The sequence below is a fragment of the Nipponia nippon genome, unplaced genomic scaffold (genome assembly GCF_047370975.1).
Source record: "Nipponia nippon isolate SJK-2023a ecotype South Korea unplaced genomic scaffold, ASM4737097v1 scaffold_12, whole genome shotgun sequence".
Classification (NCBI taxonomy): domain Eukaryota; kingdom Metazoa; phylum Chordata; class Aves; order Pelecaniformes; family Threskiornithidae; genus Nipponia; species Nipponia nippon.
The window spans coordinates 3,882,751-3,908,222 of NW_028262313.1; the positions used below are offsets into that span (position 1 = coordinate 3,882,751).

Sequence of the window (25,472 nt, forward strand, 5' to 3'; positions counted from 1 at the left end):
GAAAGCCCTGTGCAGGCATGCTGCCCTCTGCTTCCATGGCTACGTGCTGGGCAGTAGATAGGCAGAATGGGTGGGTTGCAAGACAGTGGACTTATCCCTGGAAAATGGAAATGCATGAATAAATCAGTTTTGTGCCCCTGTGAGGGTTCATCTTTGGCCACAGCCACTGGGCTGAACTCCATAACCATACCCAGGTGGGTGAAAGTACAAAGGGAGCTCTTTGGTAGCTGGCCAATGCACTGTCCTTTGAAATGTTTGGGCTGAGAATTAAGTTCTTGAGGCATCTGGCCACAAAGTAATTAACTGGAGGAAGTATTTTTGCATAATGCTGACTGATAAGAGAAAAGAAGGAGCAGGAGCCAGGAACACTTATAAGACATTGAGGAGGGAAAGACTCTCCCAGGACACTCTTCTCATGGGTAAGGAAAGCAGAGATGTGGTCTTAGTCTTTTAAGCAGGCAACGCGCGCTGCATGTGGGAATGAGAGCAGTTCTCACAGCTACAGTTTTCCTTCCTCCCTTCACCACCATATTCCCCAACCAAAAGTCAGCAGGCAGAGGGGTGGCTGTGGGGACGCTGGTTCTGACCTTCTCCTGCGCCAGGTAGGTGCTGTGGCGTGGGGTACAGAGGTAAGGGCTCCTTGGGGGAAGCAGGGACCAGCTGTGAGACAAAGTCAGGAGGTGGCTATTGGTCTTCTCCAGCCCCTTAGAGCTTCCTCACAAGTACTAAATTCTTGGTGTAGCCTTTCACCCATCTGGGCCTGTTGGTCAGGTAATGGTAATATTCTTCCTGTGCTCCCCGAAGATGGAGGGGGTTGCTTGCAGGCATGCACCAAACCATTCAATCCTGGTACAGGGTCTTTTGTTTGTTTGTGTTTTAACCAGGGTGAGGATCTACTTACCAATGCCTCTCCATCACCATCAGTACCGTTGTTACAGTCAAAGAAAAAAATCGCACAAAGCTGAACAAGAGCCTTTCTCTTTTATGAAGATATGCACAATAGGATCAGCAACAGCTATAGGTTTTAGGAGCTTGCTGCTGGAAATCCCATTAACTGGAAATTCCAGCCCATTGGTTCTTTAGCCTGACCTTGAGTAGGTTGATAGGCTCCCTGTGCTCCTACTTTCAAGACTCCCGTTTCAAGTAGTGTTATTTGACCTTGGCCATATAGTCATGCTATTTCCAAAGTCTCTGATGCTCTTTTGTAGGCCAGAACTACTATTTCCTCTTAAGAGTGACGAGGGGGGACAATTAGGACAAATGGTTTGACAGTTCTCTGAATTCTTAAGTGCTACCTGTTTTGGGGCAATTTTGTGCCGGAAATCTTTCCTTTCATAGTCTTAATCTGTCACCTAGAATTTCTGGTTTTACCATTTTCTGACTGGAGAAAGGGTAATCTTTTATACATTGGTGTTGATGGCTGTGCTTCTTATGGCCCCAAACTGCACAGCACATTTAGCCTCAGCCTAATACCCTCATGAATGCAAGAGCAAGCCTTTCTTCTAGGTAAAAAGAATCAACAGCCTGAGTATCTGTTTCATAGTCCCCTCCGTATGTGTAGGGAATGGGGGTAACAAACTAACCTTTCTTCCAGAGGCTAATTGGATTTCACACAGTTTGGAAGCACCACTAATTCACCAGATATATTAAATTCAGCTTTAACATTCCTACTGGGTAGCTTGGCTATTGACCTTCCTCCCCCTTGCTTTTTACTCTATTCTATTTCAAGCTTACCCAATACTTAAATAAACAGGCACCTTGTGCTGCAGCCCTCTTGAGAGCAGTGTTTCTTCATGCATGAAATCTTACAAGCTGCTGTGCACATACATGCATGAATATTTCTTATTCCACTTAAATAAGCATCACAAATGCTTATAGAAATAACGCATATTGGTCAGAAGCTGGTGTCCCTACGCTGGTTTAGTAGCATTATAACAAAATAGTCCAAGTGGACATAAAGCACTCATAATCAACCTACTGTAGTTATACAGCCTAATTAAGAGGATCTGCATTTTTCGTTAATAAGAAGGTGTAAAAATTCCCTCTTGCATCAAAGAAAACACTTGATCATGCTGACTTGCCCAGAATTTTCTCTTCTGAAGATGAGAAGACAGAAAAAATCTCTACAGTAGAGTGGAATTTGATTGTTTCAATCAAACTATGTAGGCTTAAATGTAAGCCATGGATCTCTATGAATACAAGAAAAAGTTGAGATTTCTGAGTAATGTTTTAAAGAATGGAAATCTCAGTGCATGTTTCTATTGAGAGGTCAAATTATGGGCCCTGAAACCTAGATGGTAGAGATGATTTTTCCTACCCTTCCTGATGGTTCACTGCACACAGTAGCGAGGGAACAGCACAACCATGGTCTTGCCAGGTTTCCACGTGGATGTCTGGTGGCATAGGAGAGCAGAGGTGGACGAGCAAATGACAGAGTCCTCTTCCCTTATTGTTGGGTAGCTCTGAGAAGGGCTCCCCAAAGTGTAATTGCACATACTTCTATGGCATGGGCTGGGCGTGCAGGAGTGCTCCTGATCCATTTTTGGATGTCAATGTCTGTGCTTTTTCTGCTCATCTTTCTATTGCTTATCCATTTTAAGCAGCATTTTTTCATAAAAGCAGATAAGTAATTCTCTTTCTGTGAATGCAAATGTGGAATCTATTGAGTGGGTGTGTGCATACTTTAAAGAAATAATTGAATCCAAACATCTCTTCTTTTTAAATGCAGGAAACCAGAATCTAATAAAATGTAAATCAATTCAGTGTCTGCTCTGGGCTTGCAGTCTTCAGACTGTTAAAAAAAAAGATGTATTAAGTGCTGTGCATTCCAGTATCAACATCTTTATTTTCCATCATATCCCCTTAACCCCTTAAGTCTTCTGAAATCTTTTTCTTTCTGGACATGTGGTGAAGAGCTTGTCAGAGAAGAGAAAGCAGTTCATTTAAAGTCTACTCTGCGTGTTCGTTAATTCCCGATATTCACTCTGGCACATGACCTTGCTGAGTCTTCCTGTGGCCAAGCCTGTACGTGTTTGGTTTCTGTACTGTGCTTTATTGATTGCAAACACCCAACTGATTAATTGTAAATCACAGTTGCCTTTGTGATTTAGGACTTTGGCTTCTCAAACGTGAAATAAACATACCACTGCCAATTTGACTTGGGGTACAGGTGTTGGAGTATAAATAAGTCCATCAGATTTCTTGTTTGAGTTAAAACAGAGTTTAAACAGATTTTAGTTACATTCTCAGCTCGGTTAACTCGCAGTGCCTGTCTAGCTGCTGGTCAGACTTCCTTAGCTCCATCTAGCACCTAGTGCTGAAAGAGAAAGGACATGAGCAGCCATCTAAAATATGTTAGTTGTCTAACAGATGGTCGGATGTGTTCAATTTTATAGCATTTATCAAAGCAACTTAGAAAATAAGAGTATGTCTTAATTCAGTTCCGCTCTTGACAGGCTTTATGGCATGCAAATTGTCTTCTATGGTCTTTTTGGCCTTAAAGGAAACTGTTTCTGAAGACAATTTTTCCCCTGTTCTGAACTCTGGAAGCCTACAAGCTGAAGAAGTATGATGACTGAAAGAAAGCAAATGGACACCTGTTTTCTTTGAGCATAACCATTAGATCTGCAGAAGCTTGGGGAACAGTTTGAAGCTACCGATGTACTGGTATTGCTTTCTGTTGTGCTGTCTAAATTCTTAAAGAGCAGGGATATTACAGAGAGAACAGTTAACAAAGTTGTTATGACTGAGGGAGAGAGGAGCAGAGGAAGAAGCCTTGTGCTGGCCCTCACTAATCCTAGGACTTGTGCAGAGCCAAGCAGTTGGTTGAAGATGACAGTCCCCAAGATGGAAGACATTCAGCCCCCAGGTCGAACCTGTGGTGGTGTTATTCCAAATCTCCTTTCCCAGACCTCTGCTGGGCATTTAGGCAGAGGTCTTTCCTCATTCCATGACATAAGGAAGAGATGGAAAGTCTGGAAGCAGGACTGTGTACATAAATGACTGTTCTGAATAATCACCAGCCACAGTGTCTGATCATTTATCATTCAGCCTCACCTGGCTCCGTCAGCTAAAAATAGGAAACACTGATAAAGACATTTCTTAGAAAGGTGAAAAAGACAGTTCAGTTAACCCTCCTGGTGATCTATTCCTCTGCAGAGACGTGCTCTGTCATCTTCTTGGCAAACAGTGATGGCCAATCCAGGCTACTGGAGGTCTCATGCTAAAGTGGCAGCAAGAGGAGCTGCAGAGCTCAATCCAGCAGTGAAAGCAACTGAAATGTGGCTGGAGCCTATGTTACTGCTGTGACAATGTTCATACTTGTAGCTGTAGAGCATGACAGTGAGGGCAACCCATTAGCCATGCAGACACAGCGAACTCCGGCATTCTGCAGATCATGAAAGGGAACAAAAGGAGCTGGTTCATCGTAACACCCTTTGAAAGCACAGGAGGTTCTGCACTGGTAGGTGATTCAGACTAAGGCTTAAGTCTTCAGGCCTTTGATTTCTAATTCTTTCAAATTATTTTATTTATTAATGAATTACAATTTTTAAATACTGCTGCTGCCTCCTGGAGGATGGTAGAAATAGCCAGTTATTCACAGCTGTGCAGCTATATATCCTGCGTATTTACTGCTCCTTTTCCAGGTGAACTCAGAATATCTGTAGCATCACAGATATTTCAGCAAACCGTGAGCTCACATCCAGAGAGATGCTTGAGGCAAGCTCCATTTTGTCAAAATCCTGAAAAATGCTTAGTTCTACAACTGCTGTATTAAAATGAACGAGAAGGCTCAGCATCTCTCAGAAGGCCGTATTTTTTCTTTCTGCAATTAAAATTGCTGCAGCAGACGCTAATGGACTGTCACTGCAGAAATGCCCTCCTGGAAATCCTAGCTATATTGTCCTCTCAGGGAAGGTTTTTCTAATATAAGCAGAGAAGGATTTCATTTAATGAGAAGAGAAACCACACTTAATGAAAACCTAAGGAATTGCAAACAGTTTTGTACTCCCTAAAATCTCTGTTAATCTCTACCAACTTCTGTTTCTTCCATAATATGTATTACAAAGTTTTTAAAAAATCAAACCTTAACACAAAGAAAAATGTTACCATCAAATCTATTAGACATAATTACTTTGTAAGAAATAAGTTTGTGCCTCATCAACTGGAGTGTGAAGATTTAAATTCCTTCATTGGAATTGCTTGAGCTACAGGAATTGGAGAGAAAACATTTCATGCATATGATCCTTTTTAAGTCAATATTGTCTCTTTAATCCTGAATTTCAAATTAAATATTATCCTCCTTTAAACAAAGGCGTGCACATATATCTTGGAAAGCAATGCTACTTATCCTGTCTATCTTATATACACAAGTTTAATTCTTGTTATAAATAAAGAAAGTTTGTAGACTTAAAAATGGAAAAAACCAAAATCTTACTAATTTGACGGTTTCCAGTGTCATTGCTAAGGGTGCATGATAACAGTCACCAATAAAATCACCATTTTCAGGTAGCCACAGGTCCTTGCACTAGCAGGCTACTATCGGGTTTTGTCTTGTGCTTTAATAAATTCATAGCTAAGAGCAAAATACAGCATTTAAAAAAAATGATTTTCAGGTTATCAGCTGGGTTAAATTTTTGTTGATCTGAACTTTCTTTCAGGGTTTTCATGGTGTTCCAGACTAATTATTGGATATAATTAGAACAGTTGATTAGAGTAAGCTAAAGCAGAACATATACTTCCAAAACAGTCCAGATTGCTTGGGGGGAGACTTGTACTATTCTTTTTTTTTTTTTTTTTTTAAACTGAGAAAACATGAGAAAAAAGATGTTTGAAGAACAGAGATAAGAAGACTTATAAGGTTATTCTGGAGTCACTAAAAACCCCTAAAAAAATTAGTGCAGGGTAGAGGTTTGGCCTTGTTTGTCAAGAACAACCCTGAAATGTTCCCTACTGGCTAATAAGGTCTCAAACCAGCTATCCCAGCAGGGCAGCCCACGGTCCCGCTTCCCGGCATGCGTCCTCTTCAGCTTCACATCCTTCAGGGATGAGCACATCTAGGGCTTTCTCCTGACATTTTTCTTTTTCCATGTACCACTTAGGCAAGCTGGCTCGGGTGCTGTAAGATCCAGCACTTAAGCCACATGTTTTCACAAAGAAAGTTTACTCCAGCGACTTTATGTAGACAGCAGTACATATGGGGCATGTTTCAGGGATGTACAGTAATGATCAAGGATTTAAGTTTAATAAACAAAAGGTAAATAGAAAATGCCACACACGTGGTGAACATAAGCAACATAGCTAAAACTCCATAATATGTGAAACATAAGCAACATAGCTAAAACTGCGTAATATGTGACACCTGTTTTTTTCTGAATTTTGCAATGTTTTGCACTGTTTAATAAGCAGGGTTGGTTTTTGGCTGTCTTTTCTACCATGTTGTGGTGAGCTCTTAATAGTGGAAGTTACAGCAGGAAACAAAAGGGAACAAATAAAGCAAATACAGAAGTTATTGTTTCCTGAATATTAGGAGCTCAACAAGTAGATTATCTAATTTCTTTACCAGCCTCCAGTACTCATCCAGCCAGCTGTTAGTAATTATAAAATACACATAATAACCTACTATCTGAAGGGACAAGAATTTCAGCAAAGTGAATTCCGAGTATCTCTGCTTGACATGTAATCAGGTTTCTGTCCTTGTGCATGCTGGTAGTTTTCCGTCACGTTTGGCCCCTTGATCTGAAGGCTTTCTTGGTTGCCTGGACTTTCTTTTTGCTTGTGGTGATCGTGGGGAGTTCAAGGACAAAATATACACTTTGACTTATGACCTGGAGACAATAAAAGCACCTGTGGGTTCTTTCTGATTTCATCTAAAAGGCTGGGAAATTTTTGAACCTTATGTTGTGATCTAGCTTTGCACTAGGTTTAACTGGGCAGTGGTTTCGGTACTGAAGGGTGAGCTAAGCGACCCATGAGTCTTTTCCATGGCATAAGTATAGTACTTAGCATTCAAATGGGAACTTGTGTATTGAGCCAAACCCAATTATTTGCAAATGAATCATCCTCAGGGGGAGGACTGTAATACCAACTGCTGGTTTGAAATGTCATGTTTTCTGTGGGAGAATTCTCTATAGGTAACATGTTAACTATTTTCAACCTAATTTTAGGCAAACAGAAATTGGAATTCACTGAAGTTTGCAAAGAAAATTCTACCTTTGATCAAAGCCATAGGAGATTTCAGCTCGCTCCATTCTGAAAGTCATGCTAATGTGAAAAGCAAGCTTTTCACTTATGTTTGGCATCTTAACCAGGGCTGGCACTCTTAGGCACTGCTTTAATTATACATTATATTAACCAGTGTGAAATACTGAGCCTTATTAAGATAGCCAAAAGGCTTCTTTATAGTTGATTTATTAGAGCTTGAAATTAACTTTTCACAGTCCAGCTCAAATGGATCAGTAGATATGGAAATTCAGCTCTGCCTACAGTAAGTTTCCCCACAGTTATCTCCAGTGCTCTCTCCAGGCCCTTGCAATGCATCTACCCTCTGTAAAGACCCCAGTGCCCAGACATGCCAAAACACTGGGCATCAGCTGTCAGCCTGATCCCTCCATTATATATGTCAGTGCCAATCTTGCGGTCGCTTGGAACGGCCTGCTGAAAAAATGGAACTTTAAAAAAAACATGTTTACCCTGGGCTCGCCCGGGTGCTCAGATGTGTGGCTGGTGGGCTGCACCAGGCTGGCTGATGCTGGAGATGTTCCACTCTGGTGTGTTTGCAGATGAGCATTTTTTCTCCTCCTGACACAGTATTTAGTACATGGCTGGGATGTCACGGGCTCAGGCTGAAGTTCTAGACAAAGTCAACTGGATAGAGGTACTTTGTTGTCCCTCTAGCCCTTGGAGGGCACAGGTGCTGTGCTCAACAGTTGCCTCTTGAATCGCTACACAAAGGCTTTGAAGTTGGCCCTTCCAACATTTTCTCAGCAGTGTTTTTCTCCTCTTCAGAATAACATTGCTGCTCTCCACTTTGTATGAGTTTTCAAAGCATTTTCTGAAGATGGAAGAACATCACCTTTCTTTGCCTCAGAAGAGCACCTATCAGCTTGCCAGGAGCCTGAATAAAAGGCAATTTTCTACAAGATACTGATGACAAGTCTGGGTGTTTATGGATCTCTCCAAAAAGCAATGATGGGCACATTTTCCACTAGTTGTTGCACTGAGATGATTTGGATTAACTTTAGGTACGTGGAGAGAACACAATAGTATTATCATGAGTTACTGTGTGATTACCACTGGTTCCAGTGGAGTTACCATTGGCATAGTTATCTTGCTGTTGCTGTGGAATCACATCAGCTATTTCACTGGTAACTGTAAATTACCACAACTATAACTGTCTAAAGATCTGAATGGCTAATTGTTCACACCGCAGCACCTAGAAAACAGGATGCTGAACGGTCCCCAGCAATACTGTCCTGGTTGGTACAAAAGATGCACAGCAGCGCTCTCAGCTTTGCTGGCCAACTAACATCTCCTGCCCCTGAGTACCTGCAGGTGCAAAGGTATTACCTCCTTGAAGTGCTAATGGTGTTAAGTGGGGACACCTTCTGTAGGAATGTGTTGCTTTTCAGCCCTTCTTGATATTCCCACTAAAATGAGCAATGCCATAAATGTCCTCAGCAGACATCTGGAGTCTGCTGGACTTGGTGTCTTACTGCCTCCCACACCACGTGGGCTGGGACCTAGACAGGCAAGGTCTGATGAGACTGCAGACACAGTCTTTTTTCAGTCAGAGCAAAACCCGTATATCCTTTCATTTGTCAATATTTAATGCCAGATGGCAGAAGACAGGAATGAGAGGCTGCACCTCCTGCAGCATGTTCCAGCTGAAAGCGAGCTGCAGCAGAGGCAGGCCCATTACGTTAGAAAGGCAGCACAGAACACGAGGTCTTAACATGTCCCAGAATATCTTCATGGGGCTTCAGTTCTTGTTATGATGGCAGCAGTGGACAGGATGCGGTGGTCCATTTCCTTGCAATAGCATGCAAGTATGAAGTAGGTGTCTGTAGCCAAGAGGCCTACAGAATATCCATTCTGTGTACTTGCACGCTCCACAAGAGCATTTCCTAACATGGCATAAGAAATCTGAGTCCTATTCGAAACAAACCCAAATATAATAACCCAGGAACAATGCCTTCAAGTATATTATATTGCAGAAAAAAGAGTAGGAGCCAACCATGGGCATCACTGTTGTCCCAGGTCACTCAGATATCCCTAGGGAGTTTGTCACGCCCCACACTATGGGAAAAAAATTAAATAGGACCCTCTAGCTGTATAGAGAGCCGAGTTGTCCGCCAGTCAGTGAGATGATATTCCTCATCCAGCTGGGAGGACAGTGGCAGATGGTAATTTCATCCTATACTTCATCTCCCAGCTAATTACAGAGAAGTAGGAGAACAGAAGACAAAGACGCAAGTCTGATGTGCCCTTGTGTCCCACCAGTCAGCCCACCCTTTGAATAAGATTTATCTCTAGGACGTGCTTTTCAAAGTCTTGAGAACTTCCTCCATTTTCCTTGTTCCTGCACCTAATCAGGTATTTTGCTTGGGTTTTTGTGATGAATATTGGTTGTTCACCTCTTGATTTTGTTAAAAATATTGTTAAAACAACAAGTCCATCATCTGTCGAGTAGTAGGGAGAGTTACAGATCTCTTCCAGTTGCACATGGGGACCAGCTCCCAGCGCGGTGGCATTTTGAACTTTTCTCCTGATAGCATGCTTCCAGTGACCTGCCATGCATTTCCAGATTTCCAGACTCTCAGATATCAGGTCTCCGATGAAATCAGTGGATCTGGAGCTCCCACATCCTGTGCTTTGCTTCTATTTGATGCTGCAAGGCAAGGCACAAGTCTGGAGCTCCAAGTACAAGCAAGATGTAATTTCCCCCTATTTAGGATGGCAAAAAAGAGAAGCAAGGTATTCAGAGCCATTAGCTAGCATGACCATGCTTCTGTTTATCTCAAACAGCTTTCTACATCCTGCTTTTGTGGTGTCCCCAGACAGGGGTCTTAGTTTTAGGTGACTGAAAGCTATTGCTTTTCCTTGTCCTGCAGAGCTGTCCTAGGGCAGAGCTCCCACACTCGCGGCTGCCGCACACCTCCCCTCCCCTGGCTTCTGCCTTTCCCACTTGGTATCCACCTTCCCCACCACTTGGCCTTGTGCTGGATGGGCAGCTCTGCAGTGAGGAACGGTGCTTTATCATCCCACGTCTGGGTGGCAAAAGCAGGGAGAAGGAGACACAACATCTGGAGTTAATCTGTGGATTTAAATGATGCTTGGGTGGGAAGGGCATCCAGTGATACTTTGGGCCTCTCCCTCAACGGCGCAGATAAAGCCTTTTGGCTTTAAAACCTATCATCAAGATTGCCTGCTCAGGAAGAGTCACATTTCTGCACCTGTGCTGTGCCCGGCAGCTCTTTGCCTTCTCAGTGGTTCTTTGAGTTTTTCGGCTCTGTTGGCACTAAGACGCTCAGCAGCATGGGCAGTGGTGGCACAGCCTTGCCTGCCAACATGGCATGGGGGGCACCCCTGCTTCTTATTTTAGAAGTAGCTCAGGAATGCCTGTGTCGTTCATTAGGGTGACTAACGTATTCTGTCAGCTCCTGAATGGATTGGAAATGCCACACCTCATAGAATTTGCAAGGTAGTTGGCATTTTTTTTCTTTTTTTAATTACACTTTTACGCTTGACTTGCCCAGAGAAGTTGTGTGTTGTGCACCAGGCTTACGGAAGTAGGACCAAATTAGCATGGGGCATGGGGAACAGTGGAGAGGCAGCTCCCTCCTGTTTAAATTAATACTAAGCCACATCAGAATGTTGCCAATTAAAAATAAAATGAATGACTTTGCTTTCTCTGTAGGTGACCTGTCTCCACGATTTCTTCGGGGATGATGATGTGTTTATCGCCTGTGGTCCAGAAAAATTCCGCTATGCACAGGATGACTTTTCTCTGGATGAAAGCGGTAACATCAAACACACACTGCTCTCCAGTCTGTGTTTTTATTTGATTTCCATTCAGTTACTTGTATCAGATAACACTGCATGCTTTTGTTCTGTTTTTTAAGACCTAGTACATGGAATTTAACATCCTTTGGTGATACTTGTACAGTCAGCGGATATTATAATCAGGCAAATACTAACTGAGGTAGCCCAAGTCAGAATAGATGGACTTCTACACCATTTGACACTTACTGCAAAATCTGGTATTGTATATCCTTTCAATTTTATCCAGTTGCAGTCAGATAGATACATTTTTCTTGAGAATTAAACAGTAGAAGGACTCTTGTCCTTACGTACACACATGTGAATATTAAAAAATGGGAACAAACACTGTTAAAAGAAAAATCACTCCCTCCACTGCTTTCTTCTGCTGATTCAAAAAGCAGGGCAATAATTCCCTTTCTAGGGGGGGGGGACTGGAACAGCACCATTATTTGTCCCTGTTATAACTGCAAGCACAGGTGTGTAATAACGCGAGCCTCTATCATCAGTTAAGCCATGAAATCTTTGATTTCACAGAATATACAGAGCTTGCTTGTAGGAGTTACCACCTACCACACCTGGCAACTCTACACACCAACAGTGCAGGCTGTCTGCTGGTGCCAGTGAGTGCAGCAAGCACAAATTAATGTAACTTTGACCATTTAAACTAGAAGAAAATGTGGTCTCCAAACATTGATGCTCATTTCCCAAAGCTCTAGGTAGGTGTCCTCTATAAGGAACAGGAGCCCCATGCTGTCTTCTATGCTACAAACTGGCTCAGCATTGAAGACCAAAGAGGACTTCTGCCATATACCAGGAAATCAAGCAGCCTCTAATCTTCAAGCACTGTATTTTTATGACTCCTTTGCAAGCCTGATATTATTTGATGCTGGTACTTCTGACCCGTGTACTCCAGATGAACCCATTTGGCAGTCTTGGGTAATTCAAAGAAAGTTTCCAAGGTTCATCTGAAACTTTGCAGGCAGAGAATAAAGCGTGTGTCAGGCTGGGGAAGCGATCTGTAACCTGAGCTTCAGATTTTTTTTAACACTCGGCAGTTCAGTCAGCTCCACGGGGAGTTCCACACTGTAAAACAGTTTGGATGCAATCCTAGCAGAACAACTTGATGGGAAGCCCAGCTCTCTGCCTACACTCCTGGTTACTACTGATTTCTCCAGCTTGGATTTCTCTAACAAAAATAAGCCAAGCCTGCCATTGGGAAGGCACTGAGTAACTGCAGCTCTCAGTGGTATTTTCAGGGTGGGTAGGGGTGCCCTGCACCTCTCAAGAAGCTGATGAGGAGCTGTTAGCCAGCAGCATTTTCCCACTATACACCCACCATCCTTCCTTGTTATGAGTCAGATGCTGCAAGGAGAACTGTGAGTCCTGAGGTCTTGCAGATGAATGTCACTTATTAAAATCTCCTCTGTCATGGGGTACTTTTTCTTGCCTGTTTGGATGACATGCACTTGGATTGCTGGTTATTATTGGCAGGACATCAGGAAACCAAATGAGAAATAGTATAAGAGAGGATTATGTCATCTTTTTCCTCCTGACTGCCCACCACAGCTTCCGCCCTATAATCCCTGTGGCTGAGCACCTTCCAGATGCCGCTGCTCTGTCTCATTCGTACCAACTGGTTTCAGCATCAGCCCACAGAAATATCACCCCCCTTGTGATGCTGAGAGGCCTGTTTACACTAACTTCAGCACAGTCAGGTTTCCACCTTTAGAACCTTGTTTCAAGATGTGCAAATGCTCAGTGATTGCCTGTGGTGTACTGACACTTGCCAACGGCTGAGCTGGAGGAATTCCTCAGAGTCAGCCTTGCTGTGCTGGAAAATGCAAAGCTGAGTTTCTTTTCAAGGAATTACTCCCCTGGGAAGAAAATAAATTTGAAAGCTCTTGAAAAGAAGTAACACAAAGTATTTTCACTTTTTAGGTTTATTTTTTTAGGGAGTAATTCAGGTGACTAAACATAGATGTCTGACACCCTTTGAGACCCCCTTGGTTTCTGAGATAGCCATGTGATTTATGATTGACAGCTATCACACGGGGACGAGGAGACCCACTCTGCTCCAGGGAGGCTGTACTCTAGTGTATCTCACATAGCATTTAGTGCCTATGGCTGGGCAAGCGAATCGTGCTCCAAGATCGAAATGTTGCACTGTTTTTGGTAAACAGCTATAGATAAGAGCCTTGAAAAATATTACTTGTGCAGTGACTGAAAACAATTTTTTCCCATGTTTTGGCTCGGCTCATTAACACCAGGAGCAGTTATTTGCACACTCTCCTAGTGGCTATTTCACAGTGTCTCATCAAACACTATATTCTTTAGTATCGAGGAGAGATAGTCTACCTTCCACACCTGCCCCCCAAGTCACTACTGCTCTTCATGTATAAAGAATTGGGGCTATATCAGTGCTGGAGCCCTACAAGCCTTTCTGTGGCATCATCTGTGAGAAGTCAAGTACCTTTGAAAAAAAACCACACAACTTTTTCTATCCCTGATTTACAGTTTCCAAAATCCGTTTAGCAGGAGAGAGAATAAACTTATTGTAGGTTTAATTATCGCCATGCAGTATCCCCGGAGCACAGGGCATCCTCTCTTCATAGTCTTCTACTGCGTGACCCCACAGCAAACTCTCTCGCAAACCATCTGGAAGAAGAAGAGACTGACTCTTGACTGTCTGAGAATGAGGAAAGCCTGGGGAAAAATTTAAGGCAATTACATTTTCATAGATATACTGATATATAAATAAATAACATGCATTTAGGTCAGACAACTTGTTTTCGGTTGACCAATTATTTATCCGCTACGTGCTGCCTTAGTTGATTCCCATTAGAGAATCCAGTCAAGGGAGTCCTCAGTCCAGCCCATGCACACTGAGCTGAACTTTTCCATAAAAAAACGTCAGTATGTGGAACATCTAATTCATGTCTGTAAAAAAGACCTGTTTTTCACATCTTGGTGAGGACAATCTGTTGTAGGAGATGAGGTGAGACCAGTTAGCATTTGACAAAAAAGAAATCCCTTTTTTATTGCCACCTTCTTAACTGGGTTAAGTTAATAACTTGAGGGATGGAAAGTGCTTTTTCTGTTAGCTCTCAGTGTAAATAAACTCTGGTTTTGAAGATCTGGCGTGCCTGAAATCCTGGGACACACAGAGGTTTGTTAGCATTTCAGTTCCCTTGTGCAGGACACTATAGATCATGTTTACATTGTCCACTCTTCCTGGCCTATTTATTTTTTAAGAAAACACAGTTGGGGTTCTCATCTGCTCATGTCTTTAAGTACATAAATCTACTAGACTTGTTTATACAAACCTTTCTGAAAGGGATGAGTGGCCAGGACAGAGGACGTGTTTTGTAAAACCATTTTGTCTTCTTTGCTTTCTGCATCTGAAAAGTTGCAGCTTGTTGAAACCACAGAAGAGGTTGATTCAGGCTGGGCAAAAGCCTCCTGGGGCAGATGTCTCATCTGCCACTTAAAGAGCTTTACGTCATGCCATGAGCTTTTTGCTGGCTTTCTGCATCTGCATAAATTGCACTCATCAGTCCTACTACTAGGTCTTCATGGAAGGGTTACAGCAAATTAAGTGGTTTTTTGGCCTGATTCTTCCCTCAGTCAGTGTTGACCATTTTCATTGTGTTCACTAGTTGGTGAGAACCAAGGCAAGGGGAAGGGCAGAAAATCTTTGGCAGGACAGAGGTACGGGGATGGGCCCTGCTATGGAGCCGGCCTGATCTTGACATACACTGTCTCAGCACCTCCTCTAGAGGAGCAAAGCTGTTCTTCTTCTTGCCCTCCCCCTAAAAAGTGTCCTTTCTGCTCTGGAGAAAATATGATATCAGCTTTTCCCTTGCCGTTGATGTTTTCTACAGCTCTTTGAAGACAAAGCACTAAGCTGCCCAAGGGTGTTTCATACCTGGTGTCCACAGGCAGCAAGATTAGGTAGGAACATAACCACGGTTGCTGTCTGTTTCCTTAGAGTGCCGGGTGATGAAAGGGAGCCCTGCGACTGCCACGGGCAGTAAGTCATCTCCCACCCCTCAGAAGAGCTCAGCAAAGAGTCCAGCCCCCATGCGCCGGAGCAAGTCTCCAGCCGATTCAGGTAACCATCAAGATGGTGAGTGATTGTTTTCTGGTGTTTGAATATTAACTGTGCTCAAGACAAAAACACATATTGTCTGTCTTTGGATACACTGACTTTGGGTGTTTGTATACGAAACTTCAGCATTTTTTAAAAACGTGAAGCTGGTGCTAGAGTATAGGCGTACTTAATAAATATTGGAGAGGAATCCTCTGGTCGGTTAAGTGCAGTTGTGGCTTTAGGTCATACCACCCACAGTCTCACAGCCTCCTGCCCTAACAAAATTTTAAAAGTAGTTTTCATTTCACAGGCAGGAAATCCAGGCCCACGCTGCTCCCATATGTTCCCTATAGATACAGACTGATTTAGAATAACCTCCTGTGCAATGCAAATGTTAATTATTGCACAGGTCAGAAGTGTCCCCTTCCAATCATTTTTTAAAGAAGACCAGTGACCTTGCAAGTGGAGAACTGGTGATGGGTTTATTGATGTGATTCTGAGACATTCGTTCAGTAACAGAAGAGAAGGAAAACTGGAATCCTGATTTGCTGCAGCGGCTTGCACTGTTTGAAATGCCTCCCTCCCTCCCAGTAGCCACTGGACTGGAGAGCTGCAGAGCCTATAAATTAAAGGCTGGGCTGAATATCACACTTCTGATAATTGATAGTTTGTAGAGTCACGATGGAGAGGGTGGATCTCTAGGTGTGTCATCTGTCTACCTGTATTTTACCAAAAGAGAACCAGACATGGCCTTTCACTAAAATGGCCAAATCACCAAATAAGCACTTCAGGACTCCAGGAGAGCTTCGAAGCTTAAATTCAAGTGACCCACAGTATTAACACAGGTGATATAAAACAGAAATTGTTTTTCACCTTCACGGTAACACATTGCATATTGCATGTGCACACCACACAAGAGTTGACCATCAGTAGTATTGGATTACTGGATATAAAATTCTCCTGACAGTATTCAGAAAGATTTTCCCCAGGAAGCAGTTAATTTGTTTAGGGTCTCTTGATGTTCTTCAGCTGCTTAAAGAGACAATGTGAAATTGATTGGCACAGGCCAAGACTGTGTGATTTTAAAGAAGTTATTTCTCTGTAAGGTGACTCTGCATTCATAGAGTTTTCCTTCAAGATTCCAGTGTTGGCTGTTCTTAAACTCAGGCTTGCTATAATCTAAAAAGCTTTTACAATCCCAAATGCATGGTAAAGTTGCATAGGTACATTGAAGGCATGATGAAAAATATGTTGTTGACTTAAAAAAACCCAAACAATCCTCATTCAATGATCTGGGAGTCAGCTCATGCATGAGTTGTGAAACAGCATTTAAACCTTCTCCATAAGCATCAGGTGCCAATTATCATCAGAACTAGACTTTATTGCATGAACATATAGTCTAATGTGAAATGGCAACTATTGTGTTCCTGATTTTAACTGCTTGAATGACTCACAGGAACAAAATGGTGAGTCATCTGATGAGGTTTAATGAACACGGTTAGTAGAGCCTTTCAGGAGATTAAAATAACCAGAAATGCTGAACAATAGCCAGCTCCTGGAGTTAAGGCCAGTAATGAAGGACAAATCAGGTTTCTTTAATCCATCTAGACAAGGGTCTTTCGTACTTTCCTGTGATGTCAATACAGAAAAAAATGGCAGCCTGTCCTGCTTAATGAGAATTAAAAAATGACTGAACTCTCTCAGCACTGGAAAGGTAATCAAAGACGGTTGTTTTCTCAGGACAGAGACAAAAAAAGAATACCACCTTATGTTCTCGTCCCTTGAATCTGTAGTAAAGAAAGTGAGTCTACATGTTACTTAAGAGTCAATATTTACATAAACAATCAACAGGCTTAGCTGGATTTTGAAGTTATCACATTAAAAAGGCAAGGAATGCTGAATGAAGCCTGATTAATAAAAGATGATCTGACCCATTTTTTTCAGCATTCTCACCTATTTCATTTGTGAAAGGATTTAAAAGCAGTTTTATTTCAAGTATATAAAATATTTTTGCTCTGTGTTCAATCGCCTACCCATTTGTACCTTCTGTCTTTGCTGTTCTTCACTCTGCTGTGGTTGTCATATCAGAACCTGGAGTTTCCTTGATTCTATGTTATTAGTTTCTGTCCTTTTCAGTTCTTTTGCATGTAGGTTTCTGTATCGTTTTTTCCACCGTAGTCTCTAAGGCCATGGTGACATATCTGGCACGGATGTAAATGCAGATTCTGAAGTAAATCTCCATGCTGTTTGAGTGAAAGAAGTCTGAACCCTCCTCATTAAAAGCACACCGCAGTTACAGAAATGGATGTTATTTTCTTCCATTTCTCATCCTAATTATTCCATTTCCCAGTTAAAGCATATGGGAAAATGGTACATTATTTATCAGTAGGAAAAATGAGAATGCAGTGGATTTACATGTGGACGGTGGTGCATTGCCCACAGAGGCACCTAAGGCTTAAAGCAGATTGTGCGTGCACAACTGTGCCTCACTCCTTGGCAAGAGCTTCGACACTGCCAGCAGATAGTGGACAAAAATAATAAGTCACTGTTATAGCACAGAAAGAACAGAAAAAAACTCCTTCAGCAGAGCTTGCTAGTGGTAATTCTGAGGATGTAACATTGACAGCATGCAAACATTGCATCCGCTTTCTCTACCGTTCACTGTAGGAACGCTTCTGATCTTTATGTGTCAACATAAATAAAACACTTCTCATTCAGAGCTGTGGAAATGCTTTGTGCCCAAGCAGCAGCTATCCTCCGCACAGGCTGGGGTATTCAAGGACTTCTGTTTTATTCCAGTCTCCTCCACTGACTCACTCCATGGCTTTCAGAGCATCATTTAAGCTGTTCATGCCTTCTTTCCCAATGGATCGTCCAAGACAGCGATAACCAATCTGTATACACAGCTCTGTAACCTACCCATGGAATCATGCACAGGAAAGAGCTTTGAGACTCTTTATTTGGGGCATTTGTGTGTTCTGAAAGCATTTGGAGAATAATATTGCTAAAACCAAAGCTATTATCTCACAGATTGCCAGAGACAAAAGACACCTCCAGCAGCAGAGTGGCTGCAGCACGGGCTCCAGACCTTCCAGCAGAGGCAAGCCACGCTCTGGCAAGGCCACTGTCTGCACTCCAGTGGATCAGAGACTGCTCCCGCAACCTGCACACGCTCTAACGCATTCAGTCCTGCCACAGTAAACTGTCAGGTTACGCAGGTGAAGGAATAACCATCATTCATGAACAACCATCACTGCGTGGCCTGATGCTGTGTTAGCCATCATCACAGACTGTGTAGATCCCCATCTAAGTTGATTTGTCAGCCTGGAAGCTTTCTCTGTAGGGATCTGCCTTCTGTGCCAGGTGATCTCCATTTGTCTTTGATATCCTTTGCTCCTTCTGGTTTTCACTATGGATTTAGTGATCTACTTCTCAATGAGAAACATAGATCCAGGTATACCTAGCTTTCTGGGAGAGCCGTAGAGAGAGCATACTGCTGGCTGGAGTCCAGTTTCCCCTGATGGCACCCAAAGCTGTGTTCCTGACTGCGGTCTCCGGGGCCACCTCTGAGCCAGAACAACATCAGAATACGGAAGGCAATATATGTAGCAAGTCTGTAAATCTAGCACTGAAAAGGAAGCAGCTTCCAAGCCCTTTAATTGCTCCTATCACCAGCTAGATGTGAACTGTAATGTATACTTTGACTGTCTTGTTCCAGCACTCCTGGTAGTGAGTCAGCTAAGTAAGTGGTCAGCTCCCATTCCAAAATAACAAGGATTAACGTGGAGCAACAAAGAACACTAAAATATTTTGTTAAAAAAACGTCAGGACAAAAGGCTGTGCACAGAAGCGCAACCGCACAGAGAGTGCCAGCTCCCAGCTGCAGTGATTCGAGTTCACTGGTTGAACTGCTACCTTCTGCCGGAGGTAATTTGCCTCCTGCCTAGATGTGTCATGGCCTCACTGTGAAAAGCTCAATTCCCTCTAGGCAGTCAGAGCCCTTCAGCTCCAAGGATATTCGAAAAATGAGGTAGCTAATCCACAGAAACATGTTAAACACTGTTTTCTTGGCATGGTACTTTTCTCTCTTTATTAACCATACAGTCATTGAAATGAATGAATGAATGAATGAAAATGAAATGAATGAATGAAGAATGAAGAAGTGTCTTGCTATAAGCAGATGGTAACAGACCACAGTCCTTATATTCCCAAGGGGAATCCTTTCTTCCTTCTCTCATTAACCCCCAACCCATATATACACTTTCTCAGCAATGCTGGTGTATTTCTGTTTTGATCCAGCTATTCCTCCAGACACTGTGCTGATCATTCCTTCATGGGGCTGCTTTCATCTCTTGGTTCAGTTGGACTGGAAGGCCCTGGCTGCTTTGCCAGCAGTTCCCACTGGGCTTCCAGTATATCCCTTAGTTTCCCATCTCTTTGGTGCTGGAGCTGCGATGCAGTCTGTCATCTATATCCTCCACTTAACTCCCCCAACATGTTGCTTCCAGCAAGGTGCAGTTAGCGAAATAGAGCAGGATTTTACTTTTCCCTCTACAAGAATATATCCAAGTGCCTTTCTCTTCTCTGTCTCCCAAATCCTAGCTAGTAGAGCTGAACGAGTTTATCACGTATCAAGTGTGAATTGAGACTGGAAGGGACTGGTGTCTCTATCTGGCCTTAGCTGAGCTTGGGTTGTTGTGGTTTAGTATGGACTGAACATGCTAAGAAAGACATAGGCAAAGTAGAGAAAATCCAGAAGAAATTTCCTAGGGTTCAGAAACTGCTTTGAGAGGGAAGGTTGAAGGAAATGGACTGATTCAGCTTAGAAAAAAGGAAGATTGAGAAGGGACAATTTAACACTCTTCAAATGCATTTGAAGTATTAAAAAGAGGATAAGGCTCAATTTTCCTGTGTACTTGTCAGGGATAGGACAGGACATTGGTTTAATCTTTAATAAGGGATATATAAATCAGATATTAGGAACACTTTTCAATAAGCCTCTTAATCACTGAAGCAGGTCTCCTAGGGAGGCTGCGAGTCCCTGTCAGACTTGGTGCTTTTAAAACATAAGACCCCTATTGGGGATGACCCAAATGTATCTGATCCCAATTTAGAGCACAGAATTGGAGTTACAAAGCTTCTATGGTTATTTCTACCCTCTATTTTTCTTTCTCTGAAGTCACCTTTGCTAAATGACACAGCTTAGAGCAATAAAATCCAGACTAAACTACACCTGCAGTATATCATCCAGTTTCTTCTCCTAACAGGACAGGAAAACTGGGCATAGGGAGGTCAGTCTCTGTGCTGCTGCTATGGTCCACGAGATTGAAACTGGGGTAGGGTCAGCATGAAGTTTGGCAAAATTTCTTTAACAGACCACTCCAATAAGAAGTCAAACCAAACAAAAGACAGAGCTAAATCTCAGGGGAGAGATACAGGGGAGAAAATAATTATGTCATTTGCCATTACTTCTTTGTTATAAAAACATGAATTTATCTTACAGTAACTCACATAAAAAACAAGTTCAGTTGTATAAATACATGTGCTGTGATAGGAGAGTTTATGATTTTTAAAACCAGCACGATCTTAGTCCTTTGCAGTGCAGAGCCACAAGTACCTGAGCTGAAATTTGAAAATGTCTTTCCCCAGCTTTGCCTTGATTTGGCTCAGGGAGCCTATGAACAGGCTCTGAGGCACTGCTGCAGGACTTTAATTTCTCAGTCCTCTAATGGAAGGGTTTGGGTAGAGGGACAAAAGTATATTCGCAAGGCAGGAGCAATTAGCAAAACAGATACAGAACGTCAGTCTGTCCTGACTGCAGATCTGGCTCCCCAGGGTCATTATATATGAATGTGTTAAAAAGGCAGCAGATGTCTTTTGGATTGCACACAAGATAGAGCAGCTTGTTATCCCACTTGCGCTTACATTCTGCTAGCTGACAATCCATGGTATGCATCCAGCGGAGAGATCACCCTCACAAAATGTGATGAGAAAAGAGTGCCAACACTGCAGAGCTGAGTGCTTGGAAGTTAGGAGGTGCCTGAGTGAAGGATGCCTGTGCAATCTGAATTCTTCCACTCCTGAATAAACACTACAATGGAGTCTTTATTTTTCCCACAGGCTCCTCTGTCCCGGAGGGCAGGGTGGCTTGTGCTCACTAAAGGAGCTGCTATTTCTACATTTGCTTTATGCTGTCCCTGTTCTGGTTGTTGCCTCTCTTTATTTTCTTGGTGACACTTCAGACCCTGACCTGGAGACAAAACCATCCACGTATTTCATGGTTCTTTCTCTCACTCTTGTGATGTATAAGCATGTGCTCCTCAAACTAGGAATTCATCTGCAGCACCCTGGGAACCCCCATGGAGCAAGGAGTATTAACCTTATTTTACAAACAGATAGAAAAAGAGATATCTTCGCAGATTTTGAGCACTCACTGTGATCCCTGGGCCCTGCTTTTTCCAGTTCTGTTCATTGATAGAAATGTGAGTTCAAAGGATGGACCTCACTAACCTCATTTACAGGTCTCGGTGCTTATCACTGCTGGAAATTCAGATCTAGAGTCCCAGTCATCCAAGCAAACCTGAGCAACACTCAAGGAACAATTCCATATGTGCAGTTTGGCTAAAATATCTGTGGGAGAAGCAGGCAGAGAATTCAGTTTACCTGGATCTCTCATAGCCATCTCAAACATGACACTATGCTATATTCTCCATCCTCCTCTCGTTTGCTGGACAAGCCTGATTTATCTCCCGAGTACAAATTGTCTTGGGCACTGAAGGAGGTAAGGATCCTATGAAACACACTGGTCCACATGTTCATGCAATTAAAGGATGTGCCATATGCACAAAGGGGCTTTAAGGTAAATTGAGGTTGCAAAATACAGTGACATAAATAAGACACAATACACAAACAATAACGTGGTGGAAAAAAACCAAATGAATTAAAATGAAAGCTGGTTATAAAGAATGGTTTCCAATAGCCGAGCTTATGTGAGATCCTTAGCTACCATAAGTCATCAGCAGATTTTAGTGGAGCAGCAGCGTTATACACCACCTGGGATCTGCTCTTTGCCTCTTGTTATTTTCTTGCGTTTGCCTTCAAAATAAATGCGTGCAAGTTTGATTATGAACACTATTCTTCATTATCAGACACAAAGAAAATTAAACCGGGCTTCTTAATTGTTGCTCTGGCTGCAAAACTCTTTGTGAGTATTTGTAATGATATACATCCGTCTCGTTGGATTTCTGATTTGGATGTCACATCTGTCTTTTCATTGGTGCTCATAAAATATTAACATCCCTGCTGTAGCACTTAAAAGTCGCATTGTATTAGGGAATTTATGTCCTTCCCTGCAGCAATCACAGCTGTTTGCTGCACACCGACTGTTAGCCGTTCTTCCAGTCTTCCTGTTTGTGGAAGGGAAATTTGGGTTCTTTGTAGAGTTGTTAAGTGGCATTCTTCGTCTTAGGAAGGATTACTTTCTGCCTCAGGAACAGTGACAATTGAAAATAAAAAAAAGAAAGAGGCGTTTTAGAAATTAGAGATGGATTCTAGCTAATACAGATTATATAAGTACTATTGTACCCCACATTTTCTTCAATAGAAAACCCAAAGTCACTTGGTAAAAAAAAAAACATAAAAGAGACCCAAGTTCTTTTTCTCTGAATTGCCTTCATTATATGGCATACAGTTAGTGAACTCTACTTTTTTTCCCACCAACCTCGAGGGCAGCTGACTTTGTAGAACCGGAGCGAAGTGAAAAGCGTCACGTCGCAGTGCAGGGGCCGGTGTGTAACAGTTTCTGGGTTTCCATAACTAGGTTTTTCCCCCACCAATAAAGAATGGTCTGAGTGGAATGGGGAGGTGAAGGGTCACTCGGTTCCCCAATTATCTATAAATCATTCTTTCTGCCACCTTTTAAGGAATATCTGTTTCCTCAGAGAGGTGCATTTGTAATGGGAAAAAAAGTGCTCTCTGATGAATAGCCTCCTCTTCCCAATAGTGCCTCCTCTTCCCATAGTGCCTTCCGCGTAGAAACGATGCATATGAAGACAGAGGGCCCACATCAGCATGAATCTGTTGAGTCTGCGCTGCTTTAACAAGCCGGCAGCTCCTCCTTTGTCCTGTGGCTTACAGCACGTGTTTCTTTATGCTTACTTGAATTCCCATGTATGACCTCTACATTTGGGCCAGTGATTCTACGAACCTTAACTGCCCCCCTCTTTCTCACAAGAAGGTAACAGAGAAGAGGAATGAAGCTGTCTTAGGTATTAAAGCAAGATTTATGCTGGGTTTGCTCTTAAAAATACAACACTCGCACACCTTTTTCTCACCGTATGATACTTTATACCCTTATTAGTTCTCCAGACACTGAACTACTTGCTTAATTTTAAGTAACTGATTTACACATTCAGCTACTGCAATTGAAAGTGTAAGTCCCATATACTGAAATCATCCATGCTCCTGTGCACATGCCTTTACAGTTCGAGTAATAGGATACAGAGGTACTGGGCACTTAGGGGGCAGGACAACAAGCCTGGATCTTTATATGCTTGTCTTTCTCTCTCTCTATGAAACATCAACACAATTTAAAAGGCTTTCTTTAAAAGGGGTAGGGATTTGTGTAGTTATCTGGAGGGCTGGCAACACTATTGCCACTTAAGGAAATGACAATCAAAATATTTGGGGTTTAGTTTTGTGGCTTGTGCTGAGTATGTTAACTCCTGGAGTAGGTTCTGGAAATGTCACTTTCTGTAGACTTGATTGGGATATGGAGTTTAATGCCCATAAGGCCTCCTGCTTGCTGCTGCTTGGATTGTAAGAAGAAAAGGCCAGAAAAGATAATGTGCTTGGACACAGCCAGCAGGAGTTTGAATTTCCTTCCCTCAAGTAATGCTGCTTGTGCTGATGAAGGTACGTGTTTACAAGCCCTGGTAACAAGAGGGTCTGTATCCCTGGGGTTGATGCACAACCTATGAATGACCAAGTTCACTATGCGTACGTATGTCCTTACAAAATACGTATTGTGACGCCTGGCCATTATCAAAGACATTAGCTTACTTCAAAGAACACCAGTGGTAGGAAGAAATCAATTTATCCTTATTCCATTTTGTTTTCCTTCATTTTTCTGCATAATATGCTATTTACTTTGATTCCTTTTTAGTCCAATAAATGCATAATAGCTTGCCCTGACATAGACCTGGGGCCCTTCACTTTAACTAAAAGCCAGGTCTGTGAAGGTCTCAACGAACAACCCTTCCTAAAGCCATTTGGTTTAAATTAATAATATTTTTTAAAATGGCGAATAACTGTGTTTTCTTCAAAGCAACACAAACAAGTGAAGCAACCCAAAAGGCCAGATTTTGATCTTTGCAAGGGGATCTTCGCTTGATGTGGTTCTCCTGTTCCTCCCCCTGATGGACCATGGTCACATCTCTGGTGCAGGCCGTGGAGGAAGAGCAGAGCCAGCTCTGGCCTCTCCCCAGGAGGTGAACAGGGACATGCCACCCTGTGCTTACACCAGGGCTTCAGGAGGGCTCTTTTGGTCATTGAATCCCAGCCACAGCTAACGACATCCAGGGCATTCCAGGCAGCTCTTTGTCTAATTTGTAATGTGTATATTTGACATCTAACATTTCTCGTGTAGGATCCAGGATATCTGCAGCCTCTGGTTTCCTCTCATGCCATGTAGTTTCAATTGTGTTAAAACTGTTTGAGAACGTAGAAATTGTCTTTCTGTTTTTCTGGTGACGTATATCTTGGATCAATTTAGTGAATATTTGTAATGTAAAATATTGCTCCTTTAATATATTTTGTATTTCACTGTATTTTACAGTCTATTGTCCTGAACAGCTGAAAGCCTTAAGTTGGGGGAATAGCCATGCTATTCGCTTGTTTTTTTTCTCCTGCCTAACATGAATAAACTATACATTTCTGTGTTAAATGTTTGGATATTTTCCATCTTCCCAAAGGAGACAGAAGATCTTCCTCTTGCTTGTCTGATTGCTAGCTTCTGTCTTGTTTTCTGACAGCAAATGGGACCTCAAGCAGTCAGCTGTCTACACCCAAATCAAAGCAGTCCCCGATCTCCACACCTACCAGCCCAGGGAGCCTCCGTAAGCACAAGGTATTACGTTTCTTATACCTTACTACATCTGTTTCCTCCTTAGTCTACTCAGATTTGTATGACAGTTAAGTCCTGGCTGTATTCTCTGGAAGCACAACTCCTTATGTTGAACCAGTGGAGAATTTGGCCCCTTACCTAAAAGGGTTGTCACTTTGGCCTCTAGCAAGATGGTGAACAACAAATCATTGGCCTATTTCTTCCACTGGAGTTATT

At 42.5% G+C, this 25,472-nt stretch overlaps 1 protein-coding gene across 5 annotated transcripts in view; it reads left to right on the top strand.

Annotated features, from left to right (window-relative positions):
- The window catches only part of DCX (doublecortin), a 98,803-nt gene that overhangs the window by 62,203 nt on the left and 11,128 nt on the right, over positions 1 to 25,472 (top strand). For 2 of the 5 annotated variants that reach the window (XM_087748432.1, XM_087748433.1), the window contains exons 5-7: positions 10,919 to 11,021; positions 15,032 to 15,169; positions 25,165 to 25,262. In XM_087748432.1, coding sequence (XP_087604558.1) covers positions 10,919 to 11,021; positions 15,032 to 15,169; positions 25,165 to 25,262 — 339 coding nt within the window. The remainder of the gene's footprint in view (positions 1 to 10,918; positions 11,022 to 15,031; positions 15,170 to 25,164; positions 25,263 to 25,472) is intronic. The other 3 variants (XM_009477039.2, XM_087748434.1, XM_087748435.1) reach the window with 3 other exon arrangements.